Raw genomic sequence first — 23,973 nt, 5'->3', positions numbered from 1 at the left:
ACCAAGGAGCCTCTTACGAATGCGGTCGCGGTGAGATCAAGTGCAGCTTATGCTGCTGACTCCCTCTCCTGTACGTGGAAAGGTCTGCCAGCAACGTGTAGATGATTGCCGTTTTCCACCGGGCTCTACCTGGTTTCCTCCCACCACAATGCTGACCGCCGTCGTATAAGTGAAATATTCTTGAGCACTACGAGTACGGCATAAAAAACCAATCAAATAATTAAATAAATAAGAATTTTCCAAATTATGCAAAACTCCCATAAGTTTCCATCATTGTGCACCATATATGTATATATGCAAAAAGTTGATTGGTCTCATGTGGAGAATAGGTATAAGAAAAAACCATGGAAACCTTCTCACATTTCTACACCGTTGTATTCCAACTATAGTCTCGAACTTTTGTTCTCATCAGGGATACTGTAAATATATATATACAAAATGTTGTATGTTCTGATGTGGAAAAAACAAGAAAACCGTGTCAAATTCCTATATGGCTACAATCCAACTGAATTTTCTTCAAACTTTCGTTCATATCAGAGGGTACCATATACATACAGACGACAACCATTCATACACACTGGGCATTTATCAAGTCTCTATTATGTAACACATGTTATGTTAGAGTCGTTTTTGTCCCAAGTGGATAGTGATGATCGATATAATAAATTAATTTCATGCAAAGAAACAGTAAAACTATACACATGAATTATCTGACCACGACGTTTACATACGTGCAATAAGGAACTGTACACCTAGGCCTGTATGTACTGCACAAATAATTAAAATGTAAGTCAAATCTGTGAAATTAATTTCAGGAACTTACAGCCTCATTCCATGTAAACTTCATGCCAGACTCAGTGAGAATTATACGTTCTTGTCGTTTTGTTCTTGCATTCCACAATACTATAGGTTGTTCTGATCTGCAGTATGTAGACAATTGTTCTTAGTCATTTCTTATTTAGCTGTATATTTTCTATGATCGACACGGGGTGGCATGTTCATAATCTGGTCGAATGTCACGAATAGTCACTGAACTAAAAATCGTAAAAGTCATAACTCTTTAACGTACATGTCACCACACGTGACCGTGACTGAAACTACATGCTGTTTTAATTTGCTGGGTTAATCGAATATATTAAAGAAGACGCGTTCTTCTCATTTTCATTGCCACGCACTGTGTGACTGTACAGGCCGAGCATCAGACGTGAAAATAGTTCGGTTTAAACTCCGCCCGTGCTTATCTCTATCCAACCTGTTCGGAATGCTGTGGACGGGGCGGAATGTCGACGGTCACGCCGACTGAGCCCCTCCTGTGCCCGGGCAGCACTGACCCCGCCTTATCCCATCCTCCATCGTCCGACTGTCAAACAACAGCGGCCACGTCTACAACAAACACAGAGTATTTGGTATAGGCCTACATTGGTGTATATTTTACACATGTACCACACAAGGGTCATTTGAAAACTGTCATTTCATTAATCGATATCGTCAAACAATACCACATTTTTAAAGTTTCGGGTTTTGTTAGCCGGATCTCTGTAGCCTTATTCTAAGTTACCGTTTGTCTTCGTTAATGGCAAAATTCCCGTTACAAGATTATCTAGGATGTGACTCCTCACTTCTTCTCGTTCTCGCTAGTTTTTGGTAGATCGTTGAAATTGACTGCTTTTGTCCAGATTGGAAAATTGGGAGAAGCTTCAGTTGGAAGATAAAGGTGCACATACGCAAAATAAAAGTAAGACAATATAAACCTGATGGATAACTTCACAGGTCTTGATGTTATAGAATTCAGTGAGTTTGTTTCAACGGCCAGTCCATAACAACTGTCTTAGATAAATGAGGCGATGTCATGATCTCCAGCGTTAGGTCTACTATTTAGTGCATGAAATCAAAAAACAAAATGAGAGGAATTCTTTATGTACAGAATATACATGTATATATCAATATTTTGGATACAGTTTCAATAATGTTAGACTTTGAAAATGGTTATCTGGGTTTGGAAAAGAGTATACCAAATAAATCTCAAATTGTGAATTCTTATAATTGTCTATATAGAGCAGATAGGACCACTGCGAAAACAAGCGGAATGAAACATTTCATATGTCATACGATGACACTACAAAAGTAGTCAAATTAAAACTCTTGAAATGAATTTCAATCCACAACACAAACTATCTAATATAACAGGGCCGCATATATAGGACATCATGAGGCCAATAGTTATGCGAAATTATAACATGTAGCGCACTTGTTTTTCATGTTTTACATCAGTAAACATTACATAGAGATATAGATTACATAGAGATAGGGATTTGCCGAGAAATGCCACCATTTCAGCTGTGTCATTCAACAGAATATTATACAGCTTGTTTAGGTTGCTAGGTTACAAGAGTGTATCTCGTGGCTGTTTAACAAAGACTTCGTGTGGCATAACATCATCGTAAACCACACGCAGACACCATCGCCGACTGGTGTGAAAAATGGGCAAGGCATTTTTTAATTAAGCAGTTATGTTGTTATAAACGAGGACGAGGTGTAGCTAATTAAAATGGGATGTCCTACAGAGAGGCAGCCATACTGTGATACATACAGAAGGTGTAGCCAGTTAAAAGAGGATACGACGATGTACGGCAATTTGACCAATTATTTTGGATGACTTGACTAGCTTTCTTCGACGATTTGTCTTGGACAATTTCAGTGTTGGAGGATTCTGACCTCACTCCATTTGTATTTATTTGTTTAGTGTTTTATCTGCACTCAAGAATACTTCACTTTTTCGACTGGGGCCAACATTATGATAGATGGGTGTAAACCGCGCAGAGGGGTAGAGATACCCACGGCCATCCACGGGTTGCTGACATAGCTTTCATGTCAGCCCCCGTACAGCCATCCAACGTATAACTAAAGAAGAAGCCAGTATGAGTTGGACTTGAACTTACAGCTAGACTGAGAGAGTCTAGGGTCACTGTTTTGCGTTACCACTCGACAACGGACGCCACCTGTAAGAGGTATAGCTAATTAAAGTACGACATGACATAATTCACGAAAACTTAACTATTTCCATCAGGTAGAATATGCCCCATGAGTAAGCATCAGGGGTCGATTCATCAAAGACATTTCTGGCATAAGTCAAAATCTGAAATACGATCTTAAAGCTCAGTTTTCGGCTTCAGAAATAAAAATTTTGTCCACCTCATCAATATTATCTTAAGACAAATGTGTCCAAATTTCAACTTATATTACCAAAAATTAAGCGTTGTGAAGAAGATTTAAATTTAGACTTAAGTCAGAAATGACTGTGTGGAATCGACCCCAGGACTAAAGTTCGATGTGGCATAGCTACTTTAGTAAATCGTCGTCATATGGCTGATAAATTGTTAAGCATGAGGTCAACCCTCAGCATACATACATACTCTAGTAAAGGCCAACCTTCCAGGCGTAGATGTACGCTGCCAGAAAAGTAGTAGACGTTCAATCTGATGAGCGATACAAGCATTAAACATCTTTGATTAGGTTAGAACAGTTTATCAACGGTACTAAGACAACTGATGAAGGAAATGATATACGGGAAAATAGTAGTCATGATTTAATATGTCAAATGTGCAAAACTGACAGGCTTCCAATTTGAATTCAAATTTCGAAATGCATCCCTACTACATCCACATGCATGTGACAAACTAGGCCTGTGCGGTATTGGTATGTATTGACGATCATCATGACCTACCGTGAACAGCCCAAGTGTATTATTTACACATTTCGAGTATCATTTATGTAATTTATGAAAAATATCTATGAAATGGACTGTCCAAAACATAGACATAATAATTTACATCTAACACTTTGCATATTTATTTTATTTATTTCTTTGATTATTGTTCAAAATTCAAACTTGTTCTTATCACCCCATCCTTGAGATATTTGTATAGTTTCAATTAAAAATCTTATTTATTTATTAATTTCATTGATGTTTTACCCAGTAGTCAATGCGTTCAGCATTATGGTAGGAGGAAACCGAGCAGAGCCAGGGGAAACCCACCACCATCCGCAGGTTGCTGGAAAAAGTTCCAACGTAAGGCCGGACATAAAGACAGCATGAGCTTGACTTTAGCATTGTGTACTTAGAAAACGTGTGTCGCGTATTAAAATGGTAATTTGTTGAAATTTATCCGAAAACCAGCTGCCTAAAACGGTTACATGCTTGTCAACAATTTGGATGGAAACGTTTTTTATAGCGCGAAATGCTATGAAAAGTTGCCAGTACGGTAAACGTTAGCGTATTGAACGTCTGCAGTAGCTAACAAACTCACCAAATTCTCCGGACAGAAATTTAGAGATGAAATTGTATCCTCTCCACTGATCAGCATTCGATTAAGATGACCTATGTAACTTGAAGCTAACCGAAGAGTGTCCAGCTTGGAAAGTTTTGTGTCCAGCGGAACCCAGGGTAAGGTCGTCTTGAGTTTGCCGAACGCTTTGCTCAGAACTCTCATACGTGTCCTCTCTCGGCGATTTGCCGCTGACCGCTGCTCTTCTTTCCTGACTTTACACAATTCTCCACTACCGTCACTAGAATCATCATCAGTTTCATTCAACTTAGCTTCCCGTTCTCGACGCTTTGGCATTTTGATAAAGAAAAGAAATGTCCGTACCAGTGCAAGCCCAAGTTAACCCTTCTTCTTGATTTTGGCGTTCAAAACAATACCTGGTTATAGTCTCACTGTGTCGGCGTTAAACTTTGTCAGATTCTGGTGGTTGACCAAAAACCGTTCAGGATGACAACCAAGGAGCTGACAAGAGTTGAGGAGTGGAGATTTGTGCTGCGGTCAGTGTTGGAGGGGAAGTCTGCACACAAGTCTCTGCGCTATCTGACCCCTACCAACTTGTCAGCAAAAGCACCATTAATTCCAGTCCAATGAAGACATTTCACAAAGCGGGTGATCTTCTCGCTGGGATGCCACGCGAAAAATTAGGCTGACTAATATAAACACGTGTTCTTGGTGAGATTTGTTTACCTTTGCCAATCATTACCCCACAACTCTATAGAGGACGTAAATCATTAGGAGAGAGGCAAGGAGTAAACTGTCGCGGCCTGCACAGGGTTATAGGGGACCCGAGCGGGAAAGGGCTGTGCTCATTCAATCCCGGCTGTAAGTGTACCCACCGATGCTCCGACCGCCCAAAGCTTCCTTTGACACTGTTTAGGAATAACTTCCCACACCCGACAAACAATCCAAGACGGGACCCGATGTCTAAGACCAGACTGTAGAGAAGGCTACCCACCGAGTCAGCCTCTAAACGCTCCATCATGGCCTAATTTGTCAAAATACTGCCGTTATTATAGCTGCAGGCTTCGCACTACCGGTAATACTCCACATAACATGTTAACTAAATTATTAACCCATCTAGCTCGGGTCTCTATTTGGAAGATGTCTTACTTTACCTTCAAACCACAAGGACATCTGTCAAATATTTCGACATATTTTTTTCCGCCTCAGAGATTATATTATTTGCAAGAAATATTTAGCTGACGGGGATCAGTTATCCCCAAAGATAAACAGATCATACCAATAATTACATTGTACAAAAACATAAGTGTGAAAGACTAATTAATTCGATAAACAATCTGTCCGTTAGTGTCGTTTTCGTATACGTATAAGTGTATAGAGTTTTATCGGTTGAATTACAACGACGTATTAAATAAATTGTATTAGCTCATTGTTGTGTTAGTCCACATGCGTTAGTGCGCGAGATAGTACATTGAAAAAATTTATCTGTTAATTTTAGCAGAAGGTCTGTTGTCTGAGAGATGCTAGAATGTATTCTCTTATTGCAGCAGATTGTTCTGTTAAACGTAACACACTTGCTCTATTATAACAACATAAGATTCTATTAGACTAACAGGATATTGTGCTGAATATGACAGAATATTGTGTTATAACAACATAAATTATGTTAAAATTAACATTTTAATTTTTTGAGTGCAACCCAGATGGGTTAAGTATACTGGAAGAGCATTTATACTTTGAGTTATCGCTGTTTAACTTATGAAGATTTGTCGTGTAGCGGGCTACCTGAGATATCCCTGAAGTTTTAGACTTTTCATTGTAAATGCAAATGGTTGGAATGTAACTATTTTTATATAAGTGATGCCAATGAAAGATTTTTCTTAATCTGATGATGGCTATAGTTGGATTCTCTTTCACAGGATTGGGCACTGCGCATTACAGGTACAAACCAGTTAAGTGCATAACAATTAGGACAAACTAGCCTTTACCTTGATAAAGCTTTCTACCAGTTGTAAGTGTGGTTGTTTAGAAAAACAGCAACACAAAAAACACCTGAACCATTGCTATCAACATCAGAATTTGATCATGAAAAGTCTCTTGCTGTTTAAAACTACAATTTATTATCCTATTCTTTGATTCCCTATTTGTACACATTGAGATTGGGGAAGTTTGACAGCTCCGTTGTTCCAAAAAAATATTTTCGAAAATATGAATCAGGTAAACGAACAAATCAATAAATTAAACAAATGAATTGAACCATATCTGGTATTTGTTCTTCAACATCAGAGAAAACTATCGAAATACTCAAGCGCATTATAGCTTTGCGCACATTGCGTATTTTTCCCCCTACTGCATTGGTACGATCGTTTGGAAGGGATAACGCCATTCAGAATTAAACTTGTTCAAAAACCTTTGTGAAGACGACTGGCTCTTATTTATAAAACAAGCATTTCTTACAATATTAAGAAAAACTGAAGCTTTGTAAATGCTATATGTATGCAATACACATCTTACATTTGCTTACTGTTTTAATACAAGAAAACTCCTCCAAATCCAAACTTCCTCGGATCTTTATTTGGTTTTGCTCTATCTCTTTCAAACAAAGTGCTGATTATGCAATTAAAACGCAGCAGAAAAAAAATTTAAGCGAAAGGAGAGTATCCGATTTCAGAAGGCATCTGAAACATTCGACTTGAAGGTTATCTTCTGAATCAGACTCCCCGCGAGCCGCTTTCAACACGAGGCGTTAACTGTATTTAACATCCCCATTAAACGCTTATTATGTTCAACTGGCAAAGCACTCACAATGGCAGTAACTAGTGTACTCGCGATCACACTAATAAAACCACAGTGAAACACTGGATGAGATAACGATAAGCAATCTGCCTTACGGTTGTTCGCTGAGACTGTGTTTGTCACTGCAGCTATTTAACACACCTAGTACTTACACTTGACACTTAGTGAGCACGTGAAACTCATCCGTGTCATCTCAAGAAATGTTGTCTTTCGGTTGTTAGTACTCTGCAGCTTTTCATTCCGTACACATGCATATTCAGGGAAAGCTATTGCCGATTTTCTGCATATGTTAGCTATGTATTTCTCGTTTATAACCTGTTATATTCCTAAAGACAAGCACAGTTGGTAGAGCATCCGCTTCGGTAGCGGTATAACCAGGGTCAATTCTGAGTCGAGTCACACCTAAGACTTTGAAAGAGGAAGTAACTTCCTCGCTTGGCGTTCAGCGTGAAAGGGAAAGTTCAACGACTGGTTGACCCGTATCAGTATAATAGCTCGGGCGGGTCAGCTTACTTGCTTTCGGTAAGTCGTCTCAGTGAAGCAGCACTAGATAAAAGAGTTGAAATCAGTCCTGCAACAAGGAGGCACATCACATGCACTCTAAGGACACCTTTGTCGTCATATGACTGAAAAATTGTTAAGTACGACGTTAAACCCCACGCACTCACTCACTCACTCACTCCAAAAGACAAATATCAGTAATCAGTTTTTATTTGTGACACGTCAGCTAGGATATTCGATGAGAAATATCAAGTTATTTCCACATCCCTAATAAAGGATCTCATTTGACACATATCTTCATAGTTCAAAGTTCAAATATATTTCTATAAAGGGGTACACGTTGTTGCTTTCATTAGACATGGCAGGAGCGAGCCTGTAGATATAACAGGAGCATGCCTGTAGACATGCCAGGGTGCCTCTTGGTATGGCAGGAGCGAGCCTGTAATACCAGGGGGCGGGCCTGTATATAGATATGACTGGAGTGAGCTTGTAGATATGACAGGAGCGAGCCCTGTGGACATGACAAGGGTGAGCCCGTAGACATGCCAAGATCGAGTCTGTAGATATGACAGGGGCAAGCCTGTAAACAAGCCAGGAGCAAGTCTGTAGATATGGCAGGAGCAAAACTGTAAACATGTCAGGATTGAACTTGTAGACTACAAGCCTGTAAACATGCCAGGATCGAGCCTGTAGATATGACAGGAGCGAGCCCGTAGACATGCCAGGAGCGAGTCTGTAGATATGGCAGGAGCGAATCTGTAAACATGTCAGGATCGAACTTGTAGACTACAAGCCTGTAAACATGCCAGGATCGAGCCTGTGAATATGACAAGAGCGAGTCCGTAGACATGCCAGGATAGAGCCTGTAGATATTACAGGAGCCAGCCCGTTGACATGGCAAGTGCAAGTATGTAGATATGTCACTCAAGAGGTGGGTTCACTACCATTTTTGGATAGACAATTTTCAAGGTTCTATTAATTACTTTGTTCTGAGGGCCTTAGGGGGCCTTGGAACTGTGGTCTTACATGAAGTTCGCTGGGGATCGATTGCTTGTAATGTGACTGTATCTCCCTGGGGAGCGGTTGTTTGTAATGTGACTGTACCTCGCTGGGGGTCGATTGCTTGGAATGTGACTGTATCTCCCTGGGGAGCGGTTGTTTGTAATGTGACTGTACCTCGCTAGGGGTCGATTGCTTGTAATGTGACTGTATCTCCCTGGGGAGCGGTTGTTTGTAATGTGACTGTACCTCGCTGGGGGTCGATTGCTTGGAATGTGACTGTATCTCCCTGGGGAGCGGTTGTTTGTAATGTGACTGAACCTCGCTGGGGGTCGATTGCTTGGAATGTGACTGTATCTCCCTGGGGAGCGGTTGTTTGTAATGTGACTGTACCTCGCTGGGGGTCGATTGCTTGGAATGTGACTGTATCTCCCTGGGGAGCGGTTGTTTGTAATGTGACTGTACCTCGCTGGGGGTCGATTGCTTGGAATGTGACTGTATCTCCCTGGGGAGCGGTTGTTTGTAATGTGACTGTACCTCGCTGGGGGTCGATTGCTTGGAATGTGACTGTATCTTGCCAAAACTCTTTGGTTTATTCTGGGAGCTCTGTTTTCCTCCACATGTAAAACCGGGCGAAAAACTTAACAGTACATAATAATAATCCAATAAATAAATATTAGACATGTCGGCTATTTCATCTGGAATAATATCAATTATATATCGACAAGCCTTTAGCCTGACACCGGCTTCTTCCTTGAAAAACGTTCAAAAATGACGGGTATGTTTATTAGCAATGCTAGTTTGGGTACGCCATACATAACTAGGAAATTATTAGGTTTGTTTATTTATCTACTTATTTGACTGGTGTCTTACGCCGTACTCAATAACATTTCCCTAATACAACGGCGGCCAGCATTATGGTGTGAGGAAAGAAGACAGAACCCGGGGGAAATCGTCGACCATCAGCTGGTTGCTAACACACCTTCCCACGTACGGCTACTCCCAAAACATTTCCATCCATATCAGTAATCCTTGTCAGCCCGATGGCTCATTCGCCCAAATGGTTGCTCCCATCGGTTCGGCAGCAACTTTAACTCTCTAGAGATGTATATATACTTTATTTCGTCAGAAACCTGTATAAATACAGTAATAGCTATATATGCCAATGGAGGGAAGTAAAGTATTTTAAATACAAATCGACGGAGTTCACCGAAACAAGCAACCATTAAGAAATCAAAAACCCTTTACTCAAACGAATGCCTTATAATTTCAAATAAAAATAAAGCGAACACTAGCGTTTATTAGTCCCATAAAACCTCGCACCCCACTCCTGTAACGGTTATCCCCTGTTCAGACGACCACTAAGCTGTCATTTACAAGATCAAACACAATTTTTCAGGAAAATCGAATATACGGCTAAATTTCAGTACACAATATTAGTTAGTTTAATTATTACTTGTAGGGGGCCTCCGTGGCTCAGTCGGTTAGCGCGCTAGCGCAGCGTAATGACCCAGGAGCCTCTCACCAATGCGGTCGCTGTGAGTTCAAGTCCAGCTCATGCTGGCCTCCTCTCCGGCCGTATGTGGGAAGGTCTGCCAGCAACCTGCGGATGGTCGTGGGTATCCCCCGGGCTGTGCCCGGTTTCCACCCACCATAATGCTGGCCGCCGTCGTATAAGTGAAATATTCTTGAGTACGGCGTAAAACACCAATCAAATAAATAAATTAATACTTACTTGTAAATTCTTATGTTAATGTTTATTCTTATGTTAATGTTTATTCTAATGTTAATGTTTATTCTTATGTTAATGTTTATTCTAATGTTAATGTTTATTCTTATGTTAATGTTTATTCTTATGTTAATGATTCAAGTGTTACGATTATCTGCATGTGCGATGTTTGGTAGGCCTCCTATACAATATGGTGTCTGTCAGTATTACTAATGTCAATTCAGTAATAATAATCTAGACAGGCGTGTTGTGGTGGAAATCATAAAACACGATTTTGGCACGTGTCTCTATGGTAGCACAGCAGCTGGCGCATGTCCTCAAGACGGTATCCGGTTGTATTGTAATCTAAAGTATGTAAGCTGTCAGAGCGAAGACTGAAGACGAATCTCACATGGGATTATGAACAGTGAAATTAACGTACCTGAATATTCCAGAAATGTATCTAACCAACTTTCCGCGCCTGCCCTCCTTGCACGCATGAATATAAAATCATTAGCAGCAGTGCCACTGCTATTGAAGTTCTTTATAAATTCCAGTCCTCGAATGAAATAAATAGTCTGCATGTACAACACAGCTGTATCAAGCGTGAAGGACATAGAAGTATAGTTTGTAAACGTCAACAAAGAGATTTACTTGTTTACACAACATCGCCTTATTTTGGTCATGTAAAAGTGATCTTTGACTCTGGCGGACTGACCTTATTTTCAGCACTGTTTATGTCAAACGCATCAGGTTCTCATTGTTTTGGGGACAAATGTCACTGTTTACATCTTTCTGCTACACTGTCATCCAAATATTGGCAACTCAGCATTGACAACATCCATTCAATATCTTCAGCATCATTCTGACCTTCATTTGGGGATATCTGCTGGCCGTGAAATTACTTTGTTCTTCATTTACAACAACCAACAGAAACCTATCGAAGGGAAACACCACAGACTTAATCACAGGAGGAGTTTTCATTTCCTCTAAAAACACAGCCCAAAATTTCAGGAAAACGACATGCTGGTAGGTTTGTTGTGAAAGAACATTTATGAAGGGGCCATTCACTTCCTTTTTTGTTAGAAATGAAAAACAATAAGGCACTGGGGGTATATATATACCTTACAGTAAAAATGTGTTTAATCACAGATTTGTGAAAATCAAAAACGGTGATAGGGCCTAAGCAATTAAACATTTTGTATTAGCTTTGAAAACTTTCTGGTCATTTCTTTCCAGTTATAGAGAACGTATTCTGCCTGTGTGACAGTTGGTGGTAAATCGATGTATACTCTCAAAAATATTCTGTTATTATCAGATTATTCTGTTAAATATAGCACACTTGTTCCATTAATTCAACATAAACACTGTATTATACTATCTAGATATTATGTTGAATATGACACAGTATTATGTCATAATAACAGTATACAAATTCTAGTATCACTCAGACAACGGACTTTCTGTTAAAAACAACAGCTTGTTTTGGTGAGTGATGCCGGTATGTCCAGTTTCAGATGTAAGTGTCGGTTAATTCATTTTCGTTATTATTTCGAACTAAATTGAAGTGGATATGTGTGTGTCTTGTTTGTCTATAAATGGCCACGAATACTATAAAACATGTGATAACACAGGCTGTGTCCCGCTGGCCGGCAACTTCCATCAAAATGGACGTCGCACGTGCACTGTATATCTGTGTATGTTGTTTTAGCTTTGGTTCCTCTCCAAATACACGCCTGATATAATTAACGGATGCACCGATTCCCACCTAGAAATAGGTGTAAGTGATCGGTTGAAGCTGCCAAATGAAAATACAAACAATTCCTAAAGAAAAGCTAATGGATTTTTTCCTCGGGCTAAACTGATGAGATATACCACTCGAATGGCGCACACGTGCAGTTGAGCTAATGTTGCCTCCACATTGAAGAGTTCTTCCCTTCAGATCATTCCCATCATCAAACGCCCAGCGACGGCAGAATTGTTAAACATGTCTTTATTAAACTTTAGTAAAGCGACTTAATTTCCGCTCCATATGTTGGGAATGGGTAACAGATGCAAGGGTACATGGTATATAATCGCTCAATATTCTTTGAAAAATGTTTCTTCCCATAAAATGCCTAACATTTCCCTAAATGCAAGGTCATTTATATACATAACTGTAAGGTGATTGTAACTACCATGACGACACATGTTAATCGCATATGCTGACGTGGTAGTTACAGTCAACTTATAACCTTCGATGGCTTGTCGAACAGTGCCCTGATGTATAGGCGTACTGTTAATTGGAAGTTATTTGTATAGCACTTATAACAGAACTATGTGCAGTTATGAAAGGTCTATTTTATTGACCTCATTAAGACAAGTGGAATTTATTAAATGCCTGCATCTGATCTGAAGACAGCGTTGTGACTTTCTCATTTTTGTTTTGGATATTTGATAGATTACATTATACCCACGAACCTTGATGTTCAAACCAAACATCTACCAGTCATTGTATTAGTTTAAGTATTTATTGTTGTATATTTTTAATATTCCTGTATCTAGTGTTTTATTAACCTCAATAATTCCCTAATATGTTTTTTATTATGTACTTATATCGATCAGAGACATTTTAAACCAGACTTTCTAATTTAAATATCTGATTACCTACTCGTAACTTAAATAAGGCCTGAATGCACCAAACATGTTTTTTTTCTCTCTCACAAACCCTACACTGCAAGCGTATGTCCTCAGTCGGCAGGTGCATCTCACACGTCTACCTCCATGGCGACCGTGGATACACAATCTCACACGTCTACCTCCATGGCGACCGTGTATACACATGTATATGATATAAAGTCACACATTTCTAGCACAGTCACTGTATTAATCTATGGGAGATATACATGTACATATGTATTCCACAAAAAAGCCTTTTCAACTTTCTACATTGTTTATGGTAACGATTGTACTTTACTGCTTATCGTCTTTCCTTTCGTTATCAGTCAGTGGAGGACTTCAATCTGAATATAACCACTTATATAACTTGTATATATAGATGACGCTTTATAATTCTAAATCTAGGAGGAAAATCGTGTTAATTCAGTGTTTATTGTTGCAGAAGATGTTCAGTTAAGTTTATGACCAGAGCAATCGCGATAAACAGAAGCTCTGTATTAATTCAGTCAATGCCGCATGTTGGTGTGATGATGAGGCCGCTCCTACAAAATACTGTTAATGCCCTTTCCAGGAACTTTTTTGTACAGTTGTTAGCTCTGTTAAGCCCCCAAAACGCGTTGCTCTCAATTTCTGAGAAGTTTCTTTACAAAAGCAAACAAAACTATAATCGCACACCTCAAATACATATTTGATTTTGTGTTATTGTCTAGTTCTGTTGTTTCAAGTTATACATTAAGTGTGTTTATTGTATAAATAGTGTCAATACCAGTGAATTAAAAAAAACCAGGAAACGTTGTCTACAAGGTGTTCTGACATCCTGAATGAAGCATATACACAACAGCTGGAATACTGCGAAATCCCGAAGGACAACGCTGCCAACCTTTGGACACTTCATTGTAGCGTCTTATCTAAGGCGGAAAAGACTCATATTCTTTTAAAGCCCCCCCAAGGAAATAGCGAAACTATCAAATGTTTAGGGCGAGGATGTGACTTGTGTTGGATTATTCCACGTCTGATAATATAGGTTGGCGCGAGCGAAGGCCCTGCTTCCGGTCGCAAGCCGATCCGATGAAGAGAACGTGTTCTCACCAGCTGGCCAGGCTATCCAGTCACATCTAATGACCACTTTGAGAACATGATCATCTCCACACACAAACAAAAGCTCAACATAAGCTGGGAATAGAAACTGTTCCTCTCAACAATACAGCACCTGCTCCCATGTTTTTTCACCACTGTTTCTTGCTGCTCTGAAGAAGCCCTTACAGTGAGTGTGTCAAAAAATAAACATGTCATTGTGGAGATGCTCTTGGTCCTAGACTTGGCGTGGGACCTGAGTGTAGCATGTTGTTTTGTGCCCAGTTTTCTCGAAAGCGTATTAGCTAATACTGGTATTAAGTCATATTTTATATTAAAAAGTTCTTCAAAGTGAAAGTATAACTGCAGCAGATTTAGTTCATATTTAATATGTTGCTACACAAATTTCTTTTGGCTAAGCATAAAATTGTAGACTTAAAGTTAAATCTGGTATTAAGCCTTAAACCTGGGTGAGTATATGGTGGAATATGGGAGCTGGGTGGTGTACAGTGGTTACGGACCGATACTTTTTGAGTGTTTGCTGAAGAATTTTAAGTGCTAGACTAAAATTTGCGATGGATTTGATTGTAAATTGTGGAGGATCAATAGTAAAGGTAAATTTTTCAGTTCCATAAACTAAACAGAACGGAGATGAATGGTGTCGTCTTGAGAGCCCCTTGGGTGCAGATGTGGAATTTATTCCAAAGGTGTGGTGTGATCGTGTAGATGATTTGTGGTAAAATAATAAGATATAGTACATAATATTATATCACCAGTTATTCAATAGCGCAGTCACACATTCACTATAGTCCTCAAAAGTCAGCTGGAAAGTAGAAATCAGGTCAGTATAAACACTCACCTCTGCCTATGATACAAGCTGCACAGATTTAGTTCTGTATTCGTTATAGTTAAAGAAAATCGTTTGCGCAACAGTTTTGTTTTCACGCCTTCTTTGTCCGCGCGTGTTACGTTACAATCTTGCCAAAGAGCAGTTACAGAGCGAAGGGGGCAGCCAGCCCGATAAACTGTGACAGCCATTCCGGAGAGAAAAAGCGAAGTGCCATAATAATTGCTCATCAAAGTTTTAGCAAGTCTCTGTTAGAATTGGCAAATGAGCTCACCTTTATCACAGCTGGGCGATTAATCCCGTCTATTATTAAAGTTTAATTAGACTGTTTATCGAATTCTCCAATAAATAATGCTGTAGTTGGACTTATGTGGCCCCGTAGTGGGGACTGTTGCCCGGGGCTAGTCCCAGTCGGCAGTTATCAGGGCCTGATAGGAACCATGGCGTGGTATTATCAGTGGGGATATATGTCTAACCCTCCCTGAGGAACGCTATCTGAAGCGTCCATATACACACTCTGAATGCTCCAGATCAAGCAGTGCAGTTTTTATTTTCACCCTTTATTTTGGATAAATGAAATGTAGATTTCCTCTTAAAATGGATTTAACTTGAGTCTTTTGTGAATAGTTATATGTAGGCCTCCGCTAGTGCTTATTCTGTCATCGTGTCCGCAATTACATGTGAGCGCCAAACCCTTTCTCTAATAGGTTTTCTTTATGTTCGTAAATGCCTATCTCATTCAGAATTACGCAACAATAGTGAGAAGAATATATTGATGAACATGTTCTATTGTTCACAAAAAATGCTGACACAACTCATTTTGCCTCTTTTCCGACAAATTGTTTCACTGAAAATGTCAATTTAAAGCATTGGCTTTGAATCTTTGAAATGGTAAAATGAAAACGGGCAGCCTGCAGCCTTTCTTCTCTTTCTTCTGACTTGTATTTTTGTCTGTGCTTTATTTCCTATTTGGGCAGGATTTGTTTGGATACCATACTGTTCTGAGACTCGTACATTACTGGCAATTCTGATATCGCTATCGTTTCCGTTATTCATGGCCTAACAGCGTATCCCATATAGCAATATACATGTCTAGATAGACCTGAAGTTTTGAGCTGTTGTTTCGGCCACTATAGCTACCTCCACCCATCCAGCTCCATTCTTTGCCTCTCCCACGTTCTCTCTCAATGTATCCTCATATCGGTCGCCCTCGGCAAAGCAGATAGAATCTCGTCTGACAGCAGTTTCACGCTACCCCAGAATTATTCCACAGTCTGATAAGTGTCCAGACAAGGATGGCGTTCCATGTTTGTGGGGTACGTCTTGGTCAGCGCTGGCTTGTTGACGAACCCTAGGCTGAGGACAGAACCTGACCATACACCCAGGTCGCTCTCAAGCTGGCTTCACTCACAGATCATCAAAAGACGCTGTCCAGTGCACGCGATTATCAGAAGTTACCTGGAAAAGCGTCGTTACTACTGTACTGTGCTCTACCCATTCAATGAATATCAAAAGTTTTTGAACCTAGAACAGATTCTATTCGGGGAGTCCCTTGGAAATTCGCGCAGTCACGATCATCGTCAATGTAAAACACTTTTACAAACGAAGCGGTTTACCGATGTGATATGGGCTAAGTGTTATAAGTTCATTGTGGTACTTTTTAGAATGAAAGCCAAAAGGTTCAAAGAGTTTTTTAGGGAACAATTACGTCACCTTTGAAAACACTGCAGGTTCGCACAGATGCATGGGCCAAACCTCTAATCACAGGCTTTGGTTTTTTGAACCTTCCAAGATGCCAAGAAGAAGAAAAGATACCACCGAGGAAAAAGACTCGATTAAGTTTCCACAACATGGTAAGATCTTGCAGAGAAACGCTGCAAATGCTCGGGAAAGAGCCCGTATGAGAGTGCTGAGTAAAGCCTTCTGTAAACTGAAGACTACTTTGCCGTGGGTGCCTGCGGACACAAAGCTCTCCAAGTTGGACACTTTACGACTGGCTTCCAGTTACATTGCCCACTTAAGACAGATTTTAAAATGTGATAGTGCTGACTTCCTACACAATGGAATGATACACCCTCTCAATCTGGTAAGTCGATTTCAACAGGCTGACTAGTGTTCATTCCGACTTGTGTCAATTTTTCTTTGTATATGGTGAGACCTCTAGGTTATAACGAAACGGAATAAAATATAGGCTTCATTATATATCAGTAGAAACGGAATCCGACACAAAGCAAATGTGCATTAGTGAAGACGGGATACATAAAAAATATCGGCGATATATTAGCGGAAACATAGCCTTTCTATCGGATCTTTCAAAATATTTCATTTTCTTTAGGCTCAAGATAAGAATCAACCTTCCTTTCATTTAATGGAAATGTTAAATGTTGTCTCCCTTAAACAACGTCTAAATAGTAGTTACATGCCTTACCTGTTCAGCTTAATATAATCATTTTTATAATTTCTGCACTTTGATCATCCTCTCAAACTGATGGTCATGGATTTCCCCCGGTTCTGTCTGGTTTCCTCAGAAGTTAAAAACGTAAAACACAAATCATATAAATAAATAAATACAATGTGCCGCTAACTGCCGTTGCATCGCGTCCACTAGCCATACGGCTAAAACGCCAATCAAATAAATAAGTAAATACAAGAAATGTGAGTACTGTAATTAAAGTACTTATTCTCTTTGGTGGCTTTATGAATTACATGTACACGGTGAATACTTACAAAACTTATTAAATTTAGTTTTACATAAAAGATAATAATGATAGTTGATCATGTATATTTCATTTTTTTACGACATCTAAAATATACTGTACAGAATTTACTTTTACTTGGCAAATAAATACAATTTACTTAATTTTATAAAATGTAGCCTCGGTTTTCTTTAGAAAGTTTAAGCTGTTACGGATGCCTTACTGGATATGTTTCTGTAGCTATCCATGAGCTCGATTTATATACATAGCAGTGGTGATTTAGTTTTTGTGTATGAGCTTTTCGGATGTACTTGTCGACGCTGGTGATAGTGTAATGGTCTTCATCTCAGGATCTGTGTTTTGTGTAGCTGTGATCTTGATTTTATCACAACAAAATAGTCAGCGTTTGTGCTATTTTTCCCTTTTGTGCAGACTTGGCCTTTTACTTTTAACGGGAGAACGTTGGATGGTTCCAAATCCCCTGGAGAAACCGCGTTGCCTCATCCGGCTAAAAATGACATCAAGAGAGATGTTTACTGAAGGACAAGTTACGAAGAACAGGGACTATATTGTACATTATACTATCATATGGATCAAGACTCGGGATGTAGGAGTATATGTATCCTTGATAATCGATGACACTGGATGACAGGCTGTCCAACAGTTCAACTGCACGTGTTTAGCCGCGCTCACACGGTGCAATCATGGAATACAGTTCAATAAAAATAGTAATTAATAACGTTATAATATTCGACAACTCACATCATCAGAACGCGGCTTGTGAAACAGACGTGCCATTTCCTTCACTGTGGAATTCGTCGAATCGATACGAGAAATCGTATCGTATGAACGCTGTTTTATATAAGGCTAACGACACTGGATTGCTCGTTTCCCGTTAAGAGCTTCGTCCAGTCAGAGGAACAATTTTCATTTTTCTCACATTCAATGACAAATTAAGTAATAAGTTCAGACGAGGAAGAAATCTAACGCACGGCGGGTGACGGTAAACGAGGAATCAAACATAATAGCATAATATCCGCGTGTTGCATCTATAGTAATATCCGCGTGTTGCATCTGGTAATGGCAAATTTACCACCTGCATGTAGAGGCTAATGCCGAGCGTAACCAGAATAAAGCAAACATTTGGGACGTGCTATTTCTTCATGACTTGTATTTATAACTATTGATAACAACTTTTGCTAACAACGTTTGGCCACATTTGATCATTACTTTTGATTACAGCTATTAATAACAACTTTTGCTAACACCTTTTGGCCATATTTGAAGATAACTTGTGGTTACAACCGTTAATGACAACTTTGCTGTCAACTTACTTTTGGCCAAATTTGACAATTACTTGTGATTACAACTGTTAATGACAACATTTGACCATATCAGAACATTATTTTTGGCTACAATTTTTTAATGACAACTTTTGCTGACAACTTTTGGCTAAGTTTCAACATCACTTGTGATTGTAACTATTACTGACAACTTTTGCCGTCAACTTTTGGCCACATTTGAACGTTAGGCCTACTTGTGGTCACAACTGTTAATAACAACTTTTAGCCACATTTGCAGATTACCTGTGATTACAACTGTTAATGACAACTTTTGCCGTCAACTTTTGGCCACATTTGAAGATTACTTGTGGTTACAACTGTTAATGTCAACATTTTGCCGCATTTGAAGATTACATGTGGTTACAACTGTTAATGTCAACTTTTTGTCACATTTGAAGATCACTTGTGATTACAACTGATAATGTCAACTTTCGGCCACATTTGAAGATTACATGTGGTTACAACTGTTAATGTCAACATTTTGCCACATTTGAAAATTGCTTACGATTACAACTGTTAATGACAACTTTTGCTGACAACTTTTGATCACATTTGAATAATAGGTGTGTCCATCGTACTGTTGTTCTACATGTACAGGCGTTATGGGTGGTTGTATTGTTTATATTCCATGGCCTTACCCAAGCACATTTTTGTACTTAAATCATATCTGAATAGTGGATGGTTATGTCAGCTGCAATGTGAATACAATATGTTCAGAAGGTTTTAGATCCGTGAGAGTTAGGTGCAGATGTGCTCATAATACACCATGCCCAAGATCGCTCAACATAAACAAGAACGGAGAAACAAAATAATGAACACTGGGAACGCTTTTGGCATCCTGGGAGAATCCAAAACACACATCGGTAAAAATATTCTCGGATTTCAAATTTCTGACGGTAAAAGGAAAAAAGAAAAATAAATATTTCTCGATATGAGTCCTCTTTTTAGGTAGACTGATCAGGCGTCAGGAAAAAAGGGAAGTGGGTGTTATCAGCAGCGGCTGTGGTCGGTGGTGCACGTGAAGAGCGCCGGTGGGATGGTCTGTAGATACACATCTCAGTCAGAGATGTAAAGATGGCGGTCAGTGATAAAAACATTCCACAGCGGTCCCAGCCTCATCAGCAGGAGACCACACAAGGACGGGGCGGATATGTACACTAGAACCGTAGGAAGCCGCAGTGGAAACCTGTCCCAATTTATACAAGAGCTCTAGTTAAATTAACGTGCATCCTTTGGTCTTCCATTGGTCTTACCATATAGTCTGTTTAACTGATGTAAGAACCGTGATTCCTTTCTTTTCCAAGATTTTGCAAAGAAAACAATGGTAATTGGTTCATTCACTTTTTCCCAACTTTAAATCATTAACTTTAATGGTTGAACGCGATATTTAGTTTCCTAAACAAGCTATTACAGTTCAGTCTAATTGAAACAGGACATTAGCCCATGCAACGTTTATTCCCCAACACAAAAAGTAAACTGAGCTAGTTAATATGAGAATGCAGATGGAGTGTGCAAACTGCGTTAGTACTCAGACAAATATGTAGCCCCTTGCCAGTGTGCCTGACGGTGTTCAAATCCAACCCTGTCGAAGTAGTTAGAGTACCACCTTACATGAGAAGATTTCTTTAAAAGAACAGACCACTTTTAAATGAAGTATGCAGCATTAAAGTCAATGTCATTCTCCAAAACCCCAAATTTAGTTTTCATGTTTTTAATATTTTTTTGAAAGTGAATAACATACAAATAAAGATTGTGTTTCTGCGTTGGACATAGTGACAGGTTCTCAGCTGCTAAACAGGTTCTGTGTTCTTTATTTCTCCATTCGAGAAGAATAAGTATAGTTCTACCAGCATATAACACCTGTAAATTTTAAAGTTTTCTTTACGTTTTTTTCTTAAATCAAACGATATCTAAACAAGGTTAACGTTCAATAAAACAACCTGGTATTAAATATATGTATGCCACCATCATGATTTTCTCTCTGTACATGGACCCAATATATTATTTTGAATCGTTAAGTATTCGCAGAACATAATTATATTTTGACTATAAAACTGCCACAAAATAACATATTAACTCCATAAATGGATTAACAGAATTAAAACATCCTGACATAACAAGAAGTACCTTGGAAGTCGATGCTTCGTAAACATCACATATGGTCATTTAAACCTGAAGGTAAGTTGCGGATGGTCGTGGGTTTCCCCCAGGCTGTGCCAGGTTTTCTCCCACCATAATGCTGGCCGCCGTCGTATAAGTGAAATATTCTAGAGTACGGCGTAAAACACCAATCAAATAAAGAAATAAATAAACCGGAAGGTGGGATTTTATGACGTCGAATTCAGCCGAAGGTCTGCGCAAGTCAAATCTCTCTTTCCGTTATTTGCACAGAGATGACGTGGCTCCTGTGAAGGTAAATATCATAAAGCTGAAAGACGCACTTGCAAGACGAGGGTCGATATACCTACAGTAAACACGTCTTTGTCTCAACGGAAATAAAACGCTTTAATGGCTTAAATACAAGTATGTAATGTTTTATTATAGTCATTCAAGTTGTCCTAAATGGTGTACAGATCGTCAGCTAGTTCAGGTAGTTAATCATTCTCCTGGATGTACCACACGCAAAGACCTCACTTTCCCTAACTGATTATGCTGTCAGACATATTAATGACGAGAGAAGACAGGACATTACCCGCATTAAAAGATCAAAGCTTTTAAAAGTTCGACAGTTGAAGTCATACTGTTCCGTAATATCGGATACCTTGTTTGTAATTATTGTTTGATTGTTGTTTAACATAGTGCTAATGATTTTATTTTGTGCTCGGAGTAAACATGAAGGTAACTGAGATTTCTACTGGCTCACAGCCGCAGGCGAAACTGGGAGACCTGTGTTAAGACACGCGATATCACTGGTCAAAGGTCCAGCTGATCCTTGCAACAAGCCAGCGCTTCAAAGAGGTTATATTGGAGATTTTACATAAAAAATTGTTCAGCGCAAACCCAATACAATATTTGCTATTTTTCTAGAAAATACCAAATAATTACCTTCCAGAAAACATCCGATTCGTGGCTGTACTTTCCACAACGTTAACACGATTCTGAAGTTTAAAAAAGTTGTAAAGTGAACTGTGTTATATAAATTTTACGAACTTTATAACAAATTTTAAAAGGGAACATGAGCAAAGATGAGGCTGATATTTTGCGAAAGGTAATTATTTGGTGTATTCTCAAATAAAAGCAAAAATTCAAAAGGAAAAGGAAAAAGTTTTTTTTTTTTTGTTTTTTTGCCAAAACCTCCGGTTTAACCATCTGTACCTGATACCATTCTGATACCATAATTGTTAGAACAATTTTTAAATATCATTGTTTATACGTTTCCAGTGCTTTGGTTTAATTCTTGGGTGGAAATGATTCCCGGTTTCCGTTTTAAAATAATTACAGGTTTTCACACGCGACTGTCTGATAGATAATAGCGTATTCTGTAACAACCTGTTTGTCGTCATCTCACAGCTAGCCCAGATGTATTGTGCTACTGGGACTCTACCACATCGAGACACCTATAGAAAGTTACCCTACATGAGTATGGCTAATATAAAGGTTGTAGTCTGTTTCAGTCATACTCGCTACCAAAATTACCATTAGTCAGTGACACGTAACAATACAAACTCCACACGTTGATATGTTGGAAGTTTCCTTGTATTATTACAAGGAAAATGAAGTTAGAGCACTTTTTCATAATGTTAAAGTCCTTAAGCTCGGTTTCGAAGGCAAGAACTCATTGCCTCTGGTGACGTCATAATCATTTTAAAAAAAACAGTGACATGCTGGATACTGGGCGAAGTTAAACGTGTTGTGACGGAGGGCGACACCAATTACCTAAACTATATTTGAAATTGTTTACACGTTTTAGTATGATATAGCCTTAATAAATGAATTTTGTTTTATTTGTAGTAGTGTATGATCTCACGGAGCTGTGGATTTAGAGATGGATGTTAGGAAATTGAATCCATCTAGTCTATTCTAGCCGCTTGTTGGTGTAGTCATTGTGAAACAAAGTACTCTCCATGGCCATTGCCCAGCATGCAACTTGCTTTTGAATAATTATGACGTCACCCGAGGAAATGCATTCTTGGTGTGGAAGCTAAGCTCATGAAGTTTAACATTAGGAAATTAGAAAAAAGTGTTTTCCTTGTAATAATATGGGCGTTCAGCATGTCATTGTGTACAGCTTTGGTCGTTACGTGTCACTTGCTAAAGGCAGATTTAGTGGCGAATGTGACTGATTTTACAGACAGCTGAATACAGGCGAAATAGATTATAGTAAGCTACTTTAGCGCTCCCAGTTCACTGCGCACTAAACCGCTTATGTACAACCTTTATATATTCATAGGGTTTAAAGCAGTATATTCAAGAATATTTTTGTCCACTCTAATTGTGGGATACATTCATTATAAACATACACATACTAGGCACATCATAATGTTGAACATAACGACATTCTGTTCATAAAATATACATATAATATATAATATAATATATACAAAAAAATATACATACAGTTAAGTACATTCACATAGCTGTAACATGATGTATTATTCAGCCAGCTGGTAAAATAAAGGCTGTTCTATTTTCCTCCCTCTGCGGAGATTGACGGATGGTAAAATCAGAGTAACACATTAAGGGAACTCGGTTGTTGGATGTTTCAAAGTTTTTAAAATGTCGCTTCTTTCCTTGGAGATAGGCTTATTCTTCTTATTTCAGGCGAGATATCAGGTCTCCTATTTCTTACCCTATGTCTTCTAAAATTTTGGACACCTGGTCTGCTCATTTTAGCCACTATATATGTAATTCTAGCAGGAATATAGAGTTCCTTTTTTCTCACAGTCAGACTATCCAATGAACAGCATTCTCATATCTTTCCTTTTCCAAAATTTTAGTACAGAAATGTAATATTCAACTTTCAACACCACTAATATCTGTCCCAAATTTTAGAGGAATTAGGGTAGGTGTATTCTGAAGGTCATTCCAATTTCAAGACGCAATAATTCTGTAATAATTTAACGCG

General features: G+C 38.9%; 1 protein-coding gene across 1 annotated transcript; it reads right to left on the bottom strand.

The window, feature by feature from the left end:
- Positions 1 to 1,243: 1,243 nt before the first annotated feature.
- Positions 1,244 to 4,622, bottom strand: LOC135470826 (transcription factor 21-like). Its single transcript, XM_064749870.1, has 2 exons — positions 4,308 to 4,622; positions 1,244 to 1,360 (listed from the first exon to the last, which is right to left on the bottom strand). Exons 1-2 carry the CDS (start codon positions 4,620 to 4,622, stop codon positions 1,244 to 1,246), a joined length of 432 nt encoding a protein of 143 aa, XP_064605940.1.
- Between the last annotated feature and the right edge of the window lie 19,351 nt (positions 4,623 to 23,973).

Source organism: Liolophura sinensis, chromosome 7 (assembly GCF_032854445.1).
Source record: "Liolophura sinensis isolate JHLJ2023 chromosome 7, CUHK_Ljap_v2, whole genome shotgun sequence".
Lineage (NCBI taxonomy): Eukaryota > Metazoa > Mollusca > Polyplacophora > Chitonida > Chitonidae > Liolophura > Liolophura sinensis.
This window is presented reverse-complemented; position numbering and strand designations above follow the sequence as displayed.

Bases quoted from the DNA above. Each gene is read 5' to 3' on its own strand.
- LOC135470826 (XM_064749870.1), bottom strand. From the start codon at position 4,622: ATGCCAAAGCGTCGAGAACGGGAAGCTAAGTTGAATGAAACTGATGAT. The intron at 1,361-4,307 runs GTGAGTTTGTTA...GTTGTTTGACAG, and splicing joins ATTTCTGTCCGGAGAATTTG to TCGGACGATGGAGGATGGGA.